The sequence below is a fragment of the Camelus bactrianus genome, chromosome 1, assembly GCF_048773025.1.
Source record: "Camelus bactrianus isolate YW-2024 breed Bactrian camel chromosome 1, ASM4877302v1, whole genome shotgun sequence".
NCBI lineage: Eukaryota > Metazoa > Chordata > Mammalia > Artiodactyla > Camelidae > Camelus > Camelus bactrianus.
The window spans coordinates 80679002-80695166 of NC_133539.1; the positions used below are offsets into that span (position 1 = coordinate 80679002).

Consider the following 16165-nt stretch of genomic DNA (forward strand, 5'->3'; position numbering starts at 1 on the left):
GATGGCCTGAAGTGAGATGGCCTGGGGTAGCAGCCAGAGGAAGTGCTGCTGGGAGCGGCCCACACGGAGGGAGAGGAGAGAGTCAGAACCAGTGCTGTGGTCGGCCAGCTGCTTGTCATGGGTTATCTCATTTAACTCCCTCAGCTCCTGGAGAATTAGATGTCAGCACCTGCTGTACACGAGAAAACCAAGGCACAGCATGATTAAAATGTACAACTAGTGCAACTGCAGAACCAGGTTTTCATCCCGGTCTGTACTCCAAAGTTTTCATCATGGAGGAGTCATACACAAGTTAGATCTGCTGTGAAAGAAATATGAAAATAATGAGCTACAAGAAATAGGACAGCTGGGTTGTTAAGAGATGTGAAAGGATTCAAGATACAATCAATACTTATTGATTACCTGCTGCTCTGCTTTAATACCCTCTACATGAACTGAGGCAACATATGTTAAGGTCCTGGAACAGTAACGGATACGAAATAGAAAAACCTTACCCAGCAATTACTACTATTAATATTACCACCTCTTTTAAATCCTCCCAACAATCCTGGGAGGCATATAGTTATCCCCACATTTGAGAAAAAAGAGGAATGAAGTTCAGAAAAGTTAAGCTAACTCATTCCACATATATATATATATATATGTATGTGTGTGTATATATATATATGTATGTGTATACATATATACGTATAGAATAAAATGGATCTCTTAAAAACACTTACACGTGTCTTTTCTTATAGTTAACAGAAAAAGTAGGTAGTTTCCCTTACTAAATTGAAATGCTCCACAGGAATTTTAATAAGCTCTTCAATTCCTAAAACTCTCTCCTACTTCTTCTGGGTTATAAGAAACAAGAATCAAAAGAGGAGCTTCAGTGGTAGGAGGCATAAGATACATGCCTTTAAAGGCTGCCCCGATGACCAGTGATGATCCAGGACGCGGGCAGAACAGGCTGCACGTGGACACACAGGAGCCGGCAGGCACGGGGGCTTGCCACAGCACCGAGAAAAACACTGCGTGAGCTGCCCGCACACAGGAAACTGGGACCAAAAGAGTCTGCGAAAGTTGTGCTCAGACTCAATTCCAAACTAGGGCCAAAAGACTTGGAAGTGGGCTCCCAGGCCATTCTGGTACAGGAAGAAGTCTCAGCTAAAACTGAGCTCACAAGCAGTGAACAAGGAGAGGAAAAATAGAACAGCCATGTGGACGGAGGGAAGGGCAGGCAAACAGTCAAGCCTTCTCCCAGCCAGAATGGTACCCACCCACCAGCACCTCTATCCTGTAGCGCAGGTTACGGATCTGACTTTCCCACCAACTGCAAGTCCCTCGAGATATCTGGGCCCAATGTATGTTAGTTAATGAATAAATAAATGAAAAAGCAAGCAAGCAAAAAAAAAAAAAAAAGTTTATCTGCTTAGATTTAATGTCTACCAAGAGCTATTATTTAACACATTCTTTATCAAATTTTCTCCCTGTAACTCTGGTAAATATCTGACATCCTACTCTAAAATGTCAGATGATCTAAAACCAGTTAATTCCAGATCTGTCATTCCTGACACTCTTAAGTAAGTATGATTTTTACCACAAGAAAACACAGGAAATTTATACATTTCCAATATAAGTTCTATTTCAAACCCAAATGCAGCTGAGTGGTTTTATTTTATTCATCATCAACCAGGGAACACAAGAGCGTGAGCTCTCACCCTTGGTTTCTGCACTAATTCCTCACTCTGCATTTTCTAATACAGTGAACAGCACAAAAGAGGAAAACCAAGTCTGTCTGTTCTTCATGGATAGTAGAGACTCGAAACTTAAGGACTGCACTTTCCCTAGACCAAACCCTTTTTTTTTTGCTGCTATGTATCAAACTCCTACCACCATCATTCAAGTACCACTAAAAAAAGTGAAAACGGGGATAAAGGAATATTCAAAGGGCAACCGAAGACTTACAGGAGCAAGCAGTCATTCTATCTTACAGATGAAGTTAAGTTACTTGACTTAAAAATGGTGGAAGCATTGAATGTATTTCCCAAATCGCCTGACTAACTTGTCTTTCTTTTCAAATGTAATGACTATAACTATGGTTGAAAACTCCCAAAGTTACTTCTCAGTCTCATTTCTCTTCACATTTATAACAGCCAACACTGATGAAATAATATGTGCTCTTTCCAATGTTCCATGATCATGACTGTCCTGAGACAATAAACCCTCTCCGTTTAGGACCAGCTCCTTTTACCACTCAGCATGGTTATTTTTGTAGCGAAATGGAAAAATAAATTATTGGTGATGTTTCTAGGTTGTTAAAAGCCTTTATATAATATCAAAGGACTACCCTGCAGTGTAGTTGCAGATTGATAATATCCTTTCCTGAAATCAAGAAAAAAAATTCCAAAAATCTGAAAATTCCGATTACTTTTCTCAAACAGTTCTTGCCAGTGATTAAATAAACTAATTTTCATCTGCTTTGTAGGTAACCAAATCTAAGGTTTTTAAGTGATAAGGTGAGTCATGAATGAATAAAAATTCCTCAAACATTTTACTACATACTCATTTATATCTAGAAACCTTAAATTTTCCACTGATGCATAATTTTTAATGCACATGCCAACTCCAGACAACGGTTAAGATATAGACCAAGGCGGGGAATGGTTAGATTCAGATAACAGATCTGAGGTTGCTGTATAGGGGATCACAAGCTGAAGGTACTGACAGCATGCCTGACTTCAGTGATAGGGGCAGGGATCTTATAGACAGGTTGGGTCAGAGGTGACCAGTATAAGGAGACAGGCTCATAAATGGTAGCCCCACTCTGCTGGCTTTATGTGAACAAACACTTTGATGCACAGAAAAACTACTCACACTTACATAAATCTTTGATCTGGAAAAAGGAGCACGACTAGGGCATATATAAATAAAATCAACTTTTAGTACTTTACTAAACAGACCTGGCTCTTTCCAGATGACTGCTCAGTGGGTCATCATCACACCCACTCAGGGCTGGAGAGGATGGAGACAAGCACATCTTCTGTGGGATCACCTTAATCCCACTCCTTCAGTAAAGTACGCAGTGCTGTAGGTGAGGAGACACTGGCAGCAACTGAGACCTTCCAAATTAAGAAGGAAGCCCAGCAGGGTTTGAGATACATCTTACGAACCTCAGAACTGGGGTTGGGTCCTCAGCTGGTGCTCACTCCATCTAATCAAACCTCCGCTGCTCCAGCTTGAGGGACAGGGAGGCCCCGTTCAGAGACAGCTAAGCAACTTAGTTCATAAAGCGCTTGGCACGTAACTTAACTCGCACAATACTCAGAAGATCCTCTAACATAGGCAACACCACAGTCCTAAATTCTAGATGAAGTATCTTCAGGAGCAATTAAGAAATTAACCTAAGGCCAGCTAAATGGGTGACAAGATTCATACCCAAGTACTCTGATTGGAATGCTACGCCTTTACTACCATACTTTATTGTGTATCACCAACCTAGATACCAAAAAGAACCACATTTGAAAATCAAAAATCAAATCTAATCCTCCCCCAATATCTCTGTGGTACCTAAGAACACTGGACAAGTAAGAAGAGTTACACCCATAGAGTTTCAGTGAATGAAATCAACCGAACAATTATTTCAGACTAAAGAGAAATGCTGCTTTAAGAAACTGAAGAAGACAAATAGTAAGTAGAGATCTGATGGTTTGATTTGTGCCAAACTGAGCTGCCTTTAAGATATTAATGAAGCTATCGTAACAGGAATCATACCTGTCCAATCAGCATAGAAGAGATGTCCAATCATGTCTTTTCAGTCTAGCTTCTCTGCCACGTTTACGTCCATGGAAACACAGACAGGTTGTTCTAGATTGTATCTATGAATTTTATACCTTACACTTAAAAATGCTTCACCAATCTGGCAATTGGTTCCACGGCACAAGAAAGGATTAAGAATCTGTACTACTGATACCAGATCATATTTATCACAAGGCAAAATTATTATATTACAAACCTAAGTTTGTAAACCTGGTGAATTTCAAAGAGTGTGTAGGAATATAACTACCGAACCTTGGCTAAGTTTTGTGCCCAAAAGATAATTTTCTAAGAAAAGTTGATATATATGACAAACATGGGTCACTAATTTGTAAAGGCAGACTACAATAATCGTGCAATAAAGTCAAATGCAGCATAATGTGCATAATCAATCCTTACTAATGATTCAGAAGTGATCTCTAGATGTGACATCCTCTCAATACTGATTGCTTATGCAAACGTACATATATTTATATTCTCTCTGTCTCCTCCTTAAGGAGTAATATGAACAGTAGAGGAGAATCACCTAATTTTAGATTACAAAGAACTTCAGGATCCCCAACACTTTCCTTTCCCTTCCTCCTTCCACAAGATAAAAATTCCTTCAACCAGTCAGTCAAATTGGTCAATGCCTAGTACACACTGGGTCCCTGGTCTTGGGGAGCTTACATGCTAAAAGGGAGGAAGACCAACAATGACTGAGTAAATAAACAAGTGAAATACCCAAATAAATAACTTTGAAAATATTCCTAAAATCACACAGGGAGCTGGATGTAGAGTCCCATCTGGGCTCATAGTTCCTCTGGCTAATCCTGTGTCCTATTACGCCGCAATGCCAGGATCCCAGAAACAAAGGAAAGACATCCAAGAGAAACTGCAGAACAGGGAGACCAAGAGAGGGCTCAGAAAGAGGAAACTTGCACAATGCTTTGAGGGAGACATACATCCTTGGTACTTCTCTTTAATTTAGCATTGCCAACCCTGTCTGTAATTGCTCCTCAGACATAATAACCATAAAATGATAAAGTTACTGTAAATCTGCTGACAGTGGCAACTAAAACAGAATGGACACGTAAGTCCTCTGCTCTTTTCTACAGATGCTTCTAACACCCATGCACAAACTCTGTTCACTGTGAAACATTTCCCTCACTTCCTAAGGAAAAGTCAGTTCTTCCAAAGGAGGTGAAGTCTTGAAAAAAATTCCAAATCTCTTATTATTGGCTGCCAAATAGATCTGATTTTCAGTCTGCTCAGGCCCAGGGCAATGCCCCATGTTCCTTCCTGCTTATCATTTTCACAATATTGAAGGTAAAACACAGCACTGGTTTAACCCCAGGCTGTAATCACCCAAAGGAAGCAGTTGAGGCTAATGTTTATAGCTTGGCTGGTGTGGCTGAACAAAATGGAGAAAAGCATCCCATAGCTTCCACCTAACAGGCTGTTTCTCCACAGGGCTCTGATTTCTAACCAACTCTTGAAACAATCCTCATTGGAGAATGACCAACCAAACCAAAATTTACATGTGTTTTTAAGTAGATTTCTCGTCTCTCCTCTGTCAATATAATTACAACAGGTATTCACCCATTAATTAATGCCCAAAACGACAGAATGGGGTAAAGTGTGTACTTCTGCTATAACAGAAACACTAGTTTTGACTACTCTTTGAAGTTTTTAGGTTATATCAATCAATCTGGAAAAAAGAAGAGTGGGTTCTCAAATGACAGAACACTTAACTTAGATGCTTCACTTTTTCTCTTTTTAAATCTTTGGGTCTACATGAAGACCTTTCCCTGTAACTTTTGAAAAATGTTTCATAAATTGCTATGGAAGTATGGAAAATAAAACTCAAGGCATCTGCCTAAGAATTTTTTATATATAAATTATTCAGAGAGCTAATGATGAGATTAAAAAAAATTAAGAATAGCCAGAGCAAGTTTACAATGAAAGGAAAAATTTGTTTCATACTGTGTGATCTCAGTATGTATTTAGGAAGGCAAAGCCTGCCAAACTTTCATCAAAATTGTTCTAACAGCCTCTTTCATTTCAATAGTGACCACTCAGTGAACACCCACTGTCGACTACACACTGTACGAAACATTTCTCTTAATTCCTGCCTCTTTCACATCAGGTAGGTATTTGCCTGTGTGACACAGGAATTTTAAAAGTTTTATGGGAAGTAGTCATGGTGGACTTTGATGGCAAGCCTTTTCAAGTAATGTCCACGTTGCTCTCAGCTCACCCTGTTTTCCCAAAGTTTCCAACCCTAATTCACACTAACAAATGCTTTTACGTAATGGAAATGATGATGGAAATGAGTGTACTAAGACTAACTTCCTCTCACTCTCAAATCCACTTTCTCATAGGTGGGAAAAAAAAAACTTACACTGTATTTTCTCTTAAGTTGAAAAGATCATATTACATCTTCCTCAAATCACCCCAGCCTCCCACCAAAAAAATAAAGCAACACACACACACACACACACACACACACACACACACACACACACCCCAACAACACATAAACACCTACTATCTCAGATAAGATTCCACTGTCCTCCTACCCTCGTCCACACTATCTCTAAGGTCCACTGGGTCAGTCCTTAACCTAAGAAAACCCAGGCTGTGCTGCTGACTGCACGTCAGAGCAGAACACAGCTGTCTCTTCAGCTCTGGATGTGTGTCTTTCTATAACATCATCTGCTTATTACTGACAATTGTATTTTGTCAATTTGATTAAGTTTATCAATTTATTTTTAAAGCACTTTTAGCTACTAAAGTATGTAATGAATGCTAAACCAAGAATTTCTCCATTGACTCTAGAGTTATTACTGTAACATCTGTAATCATTCACTTGCCTCCCTCCTCAATTTTCTTACAGTAACAGGTCATCTCATAGGTGAGTAGTGGGTGTTTTAGTACTGGAGATGCACGAGTAGGCATACCACACATCCACACTCACGCTGTCAGAAAGTGATGGAACATAAAACAGATACAGTTAACCTTGAACAAGGAGGGCACTGGGGCGCTGACCCTCCTTGCAGTCGGAAGACTGCATATAATTTACAATCAGCTCTCCACATCTGCGGTTCTGTACCCACATCCACAGAGTCAACCAACCACGGATCGTGTAGTCCTGGGTATTTAATATTGAAAAAAATCCACATGTAAGTGGACCCACCCGCACAGTTCAAACTCATGTTGTTCAAGGGTCAACCATATATCCATCAAGGCAGGCTCTGTCACTGACTGTGAGGTCCCATCATAGTGGGAAAAAGGTCAATAAGATCAGAAATGTCTGCGCTGCAATCCTGGTTCAACTCACAGCTTTAGCTTCCTCATTTGTAAAGTTAGACTGGTGAGAATTAGAGACATGAATAAAGCGTTTAGCATGTTGCACAGCATACAGAGTAGTTATTGCCATCGTCAACACAGGCACAAAGACAGGCTGGGCCATTTTTCCCAGCTGTGCCATTGTTTGCTAATTAATAATTAGGACGAGTCACTATCTTTCCTCTCTCCCTCTTGTGCAACAGCTTTGAGATATAATTTACATATCATAAAATCCATTCTGATTCAGTGTCTGATTCAGTGGTTTTGAATATATTCAGAGTTGAGTGACCATTACCACAATTTCCAAAACATTGCCATCATCCCCAAAAGAATGCCATATCCATTAACAGCAATCCCCTAATACTCTCTTCCTTAGTCCCTGGCAACAGCTAATCTATTATTAGTGTCTTTGGATTTGCCTATTCTGGACATTATATATAAATGGAATGATACCGTATATGGCTTCTGTGTCTGGCTTCTTTCAGTTAGCATAATATTTTCAAAGTTCATCCAGGTATTAGCATGTATCAAAACTTCATTCCTTCTTATGGCTGTATAATAGTCCATTGTATGGGTATATCATGGCATATCTATCCACTCATAAGCTAACAAACATCTGGGTTGTTTCCACTTTGGAGCTATTATGAATAATGCTGCTGTCAATATTCATGTATAAGCTTTTATGTGTGTGAACATATGTTTCTTTCCTCTTGGATATCGACCTAGGGGTGGAATAGCTGAGTCATATGATAACTCTATATTTAACCATTTAAAAGAATGCCAGACTGTCTTCCAAAGCAGCTGTACCATTTTACATTACTACATGCAGTGTATGAGGGCTCCAATTTTTCCACATCCTTGCCAACACTTGTTAATGCCTGTCTTTTTGGCTAAAGCCATCCTAGTGTGTGTGAAGTATATTGCTCTGCAGGTTTGATTTGCATTTCCCTGATGGTTAACGATGTTCACCATCTTTTCATGTGCTATTTGGCCATTTGTACATCTTTTTTGGAGAAACTTCTATTCTGATCTTTGCCCATATTTTAACTGAGTTTTTGTCTTTTTATTCTTGATTTATGTTTCCTTATATAGGCTAGATACAAATCTCTTCTAAAATAGACGATTTCCATATATTTTCTCCTAATCTATGAGTTCCCTTTTCAATTTGTTGATGATGATCTTGGAAGTGCAAAAAAATTTAATTTGGATGAAGTCACATTTATCCGTTTTCTTCTTTTGCTGCTTGGACTTTTGGTGTCACATCTAAGAATCCACCGCCTAATCCAAGGTTACAAAATTTTACTCCTGGAGTTATACAGTTTTAGCTCTTACACTCAACATCTATAATCCATTTTGAGTTAATTTTTGTATGTGGTGTGAGGTAGACGTCCAACTTCATTCTTTTGCATTTGAATATCCAGCTGTCCCGGCACTATTTGTTGAAAAGACTATTCCTTCTACTGAGTTTTCTTGGCACTCTTCTCTCTCTTAAACCCATATTCAGAGCATTTTGTTCCTTGCAGGTATACATAAGTCTGATCGTGCTAATCTTCCAGCTACCAGGTGTTTCATTATCTTCTCGAAACTGCAAATCTTTGAATCAAATCTATGAATCTATCCTATATTTACTTTATTTCAGCTTGGCCAATCATTTACATTTAAAACCACTCACCAAATACCTACTATATACCAGGCAGGATTCTAGATTCTCAGATATAATCTCAATGAGGCACTAAGATATTTGGAGATGGTTATAAAATGTATTGTATTTCATGACAGAGATGGGGACAAAGTACCAAAGATGATGGGAAAATAAATAAATAAATAAAACTAGAACAACCATTTCTGTGTTGGAGGTTCTGAAAGGTCACAATGAGGAAGGCCATCTGAACAGAAGAATGAGTGAACTATCAGACAAAGAAGGGCTCTTGAGTATTCCAAGAAAAGAGATATAATGGGTACAGAAGTACACAGTTGAGAAAGGCCAGATGTGTTCAGGAGACAGAAGCTGAAGGTGGTAGCAATGTGAGGCAGCAGGTAAAGGTGACTCTCAAAAGGACAGCAAGGCTGAGTATTAAGAACCCATATACTACACCACAGAGCTTTAACTCTACTCCTGTGCAATGGACCCCTAACTCTAGGTCTGAACAAGGAAGCCACATGTATTTGAGGAAAATGACTTGTGGGGTTAAGACACAGAGTTGACTTGCATAGGGACAGACTAGTATCAGGCACCCTCATATACGTCCAGCCAAGAGGGAGATTTTTTTTTTTAAGTGATTCTTTCTTCCCACAACTGAATAACAAAAATGTATTCTGCTCCTTAGATCTCTTGATGATGACAAGCCTCCTAAGACATTTCATACTTGGTTACAACCTATGTTGTTTTTTGAAGTGTGGATACTGTCGACCTTAAGGAAAACGTGCATCTTCCTCAGGCTCTCAGTTTTCTTCACCATAATATTCTCTTCCACTTAGATACTTCATTCACTATCAAACATCATTAAAGTTACAGTGCTGCCACTGAAGGTTATTTAACTCTGGGGCCATCTTCTGAGCAGGGAGTCCAATCTAAATGGAGTTGAATAATGCCTTACAGACTGCTTCTTGCTTTTTTTCAATTTGGAATCCAAATTATTCCATTTTTACTATTCTTCCAATATCTCCCAGCACTTTCAGCCATAATTCTAAGCTGAGAAAATGTTTCACTGTGCTTCCATCGTCAGTTTTAGGAAAGTAAGTTTACAGCTCTGCTTTTCCTCTTTCTACTTGGATTTCCTATGGAAGTTTCTAGGAATCAGAAATATACCACGGTCTAAAATTCTCTATTTTTCCTAGGAATCCCAATTAGTGTTTGGTAGTTAAGTACAACCGTAGCAACACCACTAGCAAGAAAAAGCATACTGCAGCTTCTCTACACTTACAATGTTCAATTTGTACCTGGTACTCACATTCCTTAAATGGACCTTTAGCACAAATGGAGGTGTTATTTCAGCCATCACAATGGTGAGAACTGTACTCTGGTTCAAAGGAATGAAATACTTCCTCAAAATAAATGAGTAGGAGACATAATGGAATTCTGCATTCCTTGTTCTTTTCTGTTAATTGACTGTTGACGTGAGCATGATTGCTGGAAGGGCCCCCCTGCACCCTCTTCTCCCTTCAGTGATTCTTATTTACAAAGACTTATGTAAAACAAGTCATTTATTTGCAACGGGGGGGGGGGGGGGGGGGGAGACAAGCCAACACTCTGGCTACTCAGGAGAAAAAAAGAAAGAAGGAAAGAAGGAAAAGAATGATGTCAAATTGGCTCACATAAAAGTAGGGATGGAAAAAGTGAAATTATAGTGGCTGCCCTATGGCTTAGACAGAGAAGAAATGGATACGTTTTTACATCAGGGAAGGATAAATCTTCTTTGATTCCTGCCTGCACTTCAGCAATTTTCCTATGTAGCTGCCAATTTTTTCACCCTAGCAAAATCATTAAAAACTGAAAATTACAGATTTTTAAGTTACTTTAAAAGCAGACAGACGGACAGAAAGAAAAAAAAATTTGCAAGACTATAATCCAAAAAAATGTTAACACAAAGATTATCACCTTCTGTGGGTAGTAAAGTTATAAATATTTTCTTTTTTATATTCTTCTCTGTCTTTTTGTATTTTTTTCCCAGTGAGTATAAGATGCGTCTGCCTTTATAATCAGAAAAAAAGAACAGCAGCAGCATCACTTATATGTGGAATCTAAGAAAATGATACCAATGAACTTATTTACAAAACAGAAACAGACTTACAGACATAGAAAACAAGCCTGTGGTTATCAAAGGGGAAGGGGTGGGGATAAACTAGGAGCTTAGGATTAACAGATACACATTACTATATATAAGATAGATACACAACAAGGTCCTACTGTAAAGCACAGGGAACTATATACAATATCTTGTAATAACCTATAATGGAAAAGAATCGATATATATATATAACTATATAAATATATATATAACTATATAAATATATTATATATATATATATATATATATAAATAAATAAAAACTGAATCACTTTGCAGTACACCTCAACCTAACACAACATTATAAATCAACTATACTTCAATTTAAAAAGGAGGGAGGGGGCAAAAAGAGAAAAACAGGTGGTTAGTTAGGTATTTGGGGAGGAAATTGTAGAGGGAGGAGTTCCTTTCGTCCTAGGAGCCTAGGACAAAATCTCAAGTATATACAGATGTCCATGTTCCAGGCACCTTGAAGATTTTAAACCTTATCCAGGTATAGGAATGTAACTTTATCCTTTAACATTTTTTTTATTCTTCCAAAATACCTCTGAAATTACTATTACTTTTTAAATTGCTATTGCTATTTCTACTTAAGAAATAATCCGATTCCAGAGAAATTAAAGTACAAACAGCCAAGTTCTCACATCATGTTGAGTAACTCACCAAGCCCAGTCTTGCCACGTTACAGTGAAATGGGGCTCCCGTAACAGAGGGCAGACCCTACTTAAATTAACTAAGTCTCCTTTGATATTTTTACTAATTAAGTCCACAAATTTTTGTTTTTCCTAGGAAATTGTGGTACAGGTGGAAGGAAGTCTCTGAGGCAGCAGACTCTATGAAGGAATCACAATCAAATGGTCAAATGTGAAACTCACCTCAGCCGAGGGCAGCCTAGCCACCCTGCTACATTTCCCCCACTCTAGCTTTCCAGCACGCCAAGAGGCAAGATTCAGGAAGGGCCCTATGGTGCCACAAAAATGATAACAACTCTAGCATTATCCTAACTAAATTAATCCTGGAATAAGTTTCTGAAGCCTCAATATGTATTCTCTTGAAATAATGATAATGCCCATAGTAGAGAAGTCCACCAAATGGTTTACCTGTGAAATATAACCTGGAGGCACATGGATGGGAGGAATGGATCCATTGGGTGACATCATGGGAACTTCAGCAGGTCCTAAAAAAGGAGAGAAAGGTATTAACAACTGAATAAACATACCTTATTCAAAATAATTTCTTGGTATTATTTAATATTATCAAAACTGAAGGGAATTAATCACTTTGACTGTTTTCTCTTCAATACTTGGTACGCTGTGCCTTAGATCTGAAATCATGGATGAAAAGGAATTCTCTGGCTGCATAAGTCAAAGGGGTGGGGGAGGGGGAACAGCTATGAGCATCTTTATAAATAATGATTTCCAAATCTCCACTTTCATAAACTAAGGCTGATCAGTTAAGAGTTGTCTAGCAAGGTGGGGCAAAAAGTTTCCTTTTTTGCCTTTAAAAGGATGTGTTATTAATACATTCTTAAGCGAATAAATTTATCTCCTCTGGTTTAAAAAGCTCCCACATACTTTGTATTTATAATTTTCATTCCAATTATTATTTTCAGTAAGTTACTGTAACATGCCATTAATTTCAAACAGAAGAAATCTTTAAAATACTCCAAATCAAAAAGAGAAAAAAAAAAAGAAGAAAAAGGAGAGATGAAACACATAGTGGTGATGGTGGTACACTGTGAACGCAATTAATGCCACTGAACTGTAGATATAAAAATGGTTAAAGTGACATATCTTATGTTATCTATATTTTAATATAATTTTTAAAATTAAGAATATAATATTGTGCTGAACACTGGAATTTGACACATTGTAAAATGATTATAAATCAATAAAAAATGTTAAAAAAAATATAATATACCAAAGAGTACCTGCTGAATTGTATACTTTAAATGGATGAATTCTGTGATATAGTGAATTATATATCAGTAAAGCTGTTTAAAATAAATAAATAAAATACTCCAAACCAACTGAATTTGGTATGCCTCTTATGTTAAAAGGCAGGGGGGAAAATAGATCATATTTTAAAACTAGGCACTACTAGGGATACTCATACCAAATTTACTTGGATTACTTCAAAGTAAAGCATCCAATTAATGAAGAGCTTAGTTTCAAAATATTAAATTCAACAAATGTTAATCAAATGTCTAAGGCAAACCATGACAGTCAAGGTAACATTCAGTTACCTAAGACTTGGCTTGAGTTAATATTACAAGGAAACATTGTCATCAAAATCAACTTCTGACACCCTTCCAAAGATCCTATGACTAAATGGTTTCCCTGGAAGAGTAAGAACCTCATAGTCACTGGTTTTCAGTTTGGTAAGTGGCTCCCCTATTTAGTAACCCATATCCCAAACGTCAATCCAAAGCTGAGTTCTAGTCTGAGATGCGACTTCCTGGCTCCAAGTGCCTTGTGTTGTTTATTTGCTTTCTCCTAATGCGTGTTGTGCTGCCGGCAACGAAAATTGCTCCACTGTAACAAAAACCAAGAAAAATACACTTTTCTTGGCAAAAGAAGATAGATCCTGCCACCCACTGCTGCATTCACATATAAGCACAATGCACCTTTCACCTCACAGTACAATCCAATGTTATAGCTACTTCTCAGGAAAAGTGTGGAGGGACAGGGATGCTGGGGTGCCATCAAAAGTTCTACTAGTACAGGGGAAAAAGCCATAGAAGCAGCACAGAAAAGATTCAAATATTCATGTAACATTCCATAGGACTAGAGGTCACTGCAACTTCATGGACAACATACCAAAGCACTACACTATCTGATAATCTCTTAACACGTACACAGCACCACACTGGTCTCTCACATGCTGACACACTGGTAATCATTTAAAGCAAAGAATGACAATGGCGTAAGAATGGATAATTTCACGACCCCATTGTATTTTTAAGTATGATTCAAACTAATACATCCACCAATCACCGGAGGCACTTTCCAAATTCATCTTCCAAATACATTTTTCTTGTCAGCTTCAGCATTTTTGCCCTAGCCATCAAGACATTTAGGTAATTATTATTTTTATTTCAATTGACTCACTTAAAAAAAAAATCAATGGCACTAACATATACATACTACTATATATTGAATAGATAAACAAGGTCCTACTATATATAGCACAGGGAACTATATATCTTGTAATGTCCTATAATGGAAAAGAAACTGAAAAAGAATATATATATACATATGTGTGTTGTGTATATATATATATCTGAATCATTTTGCAGTACATAAAACTAACACAGCACTGTAAATCAACTGTACTTCAGTTTAAAAAAACAAAAAACAAAAAACCATAGACAACTCTTTTACCCTGAGCCTGAGCATTATCTCTGAAACCCAAGGGACAACGCACTCAGCTCTATAAGCATGCTCTCTGCCTGGCTTCATTTCCCAGTTCACTATTCACAGTGGTTGTATGACCTTGGACAATTCACTTAGACTTTCTGAGCCTCACTTCTCAACAGCTGTAAGTGAGAACAACAGTACCTACGTCATAGGCTTGGGTTTAAAGATTAAATTCAATTAATACGTGCAAAAGCGCTTAGAGCAGCGTGTGGCACAATGCTCACTCATCAAAATGTTAGCAATCATTCCAATTTTTTCTTTCTTTTTATTTACAGCTTTTTGTTTTTTCCTTGCTCTTTTAATAGTACATATCCCTGTAACACATAAAAACAAGTATATACTTTGTACAATATTGACTTAAAAGGCAAAACTTCGTCAGATAAATATCAAACATTTCACAGTACAGAATGTGAACAGAAATGCTACCACCTCAATAAAGTATTACTTTTTAATCACCAAAATGTACACCAGGCAAACTGTCTCTTAACCCCTGGCATGACCCCTAAAACTGTTAAAGTCATTTCTATAAAATGCTTCAAAGAATGTAGGACAAGTAAGTGATTTACGGCCAGAAAATGTTTTCTTCCTGGCCTTGATTTCAAAAGTAGCGAAATGACTTTAACATGCTCGTTCCCCCTTCCTCTTGTCACTGTCATCAAAACCCTTTCAAAGGACATTGTGAAATATACAGTAATGGTTTCCGAAACTCAGCTCTGTCTTGGAACCCTAAGGTTTCTCTTCTTTCTGAAATAGGCCATTGCCCCCATAAGGCATTCAGGAATTTAAAAAGCTAGGAAAATAAAACCCGTTTCACAATGGTGGTATGAGAAAAGCTATCGTCTCTATATACTTATCTCCTAATCAGTGAGTTTACTGCCTCTGCTCAACTGTGTTTGAGAACCTCCTGATATTATTATAATCCTTCCCTAATTAAAACACAAACTTCTCTTCCTGAACTTTTAGGACTACTAGGTCCCTTTTGATTTTTTAGTTGATAACCTCATGACACACAAGATTTAAAGGATATGAGAATATGGTGAAAAATGGTTTTCTTCCTATTCAAACCACGAACACTGGATATGTGAAGTAAAAAGCCACACAATCTCCCCAAACTAATTTCCTTTCTGACTGTATTGGGAAATCATTGATCTATTAAACTTTTAGCAGGGGGAGGATTTCTTTTAATCTCTTAAAGTGTCTGGAACTCCCTTTAATTAAATACTCTTGCCACTTACAGGTAGGTCTACACAAATGTACATACACACAGATTAAATAAAGTGGAAACAAAAACACACTTTCAAACTTCTTTTTTTTTTTTTTTTTTTTTTTGAGAAACTATTAAGAAGCTCAGAGGCCACATGTACTCTTCCACAGACAGATGAAAGATGTCACATGTACAATTTCTAGAACTGGAACTAGAATGTTTGCTAAAAGCCAAGTAATTCCATGAAAAAAACGCCTTGGGAAATTTGATCAATTTCAAGTTTTAGGCTGTGACTTCAACAGTCAAGAATTCCTTTTTTTTTTTTTCATTGAACAAGATGTGAGCACAAACAAGAACTATGATCACGTTTATAGTCATTAAAAAACTTAACTGCAATATGCAAGTACATGGTTTAACATCTTAAAAGTCTACTAGCATTTATTAATAAACTGCCTTCCCATTTACTTATAGCATATTGTGAAAGGTTGGAGGGTAGCTTAATTATAACCAACAGTAATTCATGCAATGATCCTACAACTTTATTCCCACATCAAAGAGAATGAAGGAAAGCCCAGCAATGTTGTATTTTTAGGGCCACACATAGCTCACGGAGAGCTTCTGAGCCCC

At 37.6% G+C, this 16165-nt stretch overlaps 1 protein-coding gene across 4 annotated transcripts in view; it reads right to left on the minus strand.

Moving 5' to 3' along the window:
• Positions 1-16165, minus strand: part of FNDC3B (fibronectin type III domain containing 3B) — a 312085-nt gene that overhangs the window by 135428 nt on the left and 160492 nt on the right. For all 4 annotated transcript variants that reach the window (XM_074367878.1, XM_074367872.1, XM_074367879.1 and 1 more), the window contains one exon: positions 12016-12092. In XM_074367878.1, the coding sequence (XP_074223979.1) occupies positions 12016-12092 (77 nt within the window). The remainder of the gene's footprint in view (positions 1-12015; positions 12093-16165) is intronic.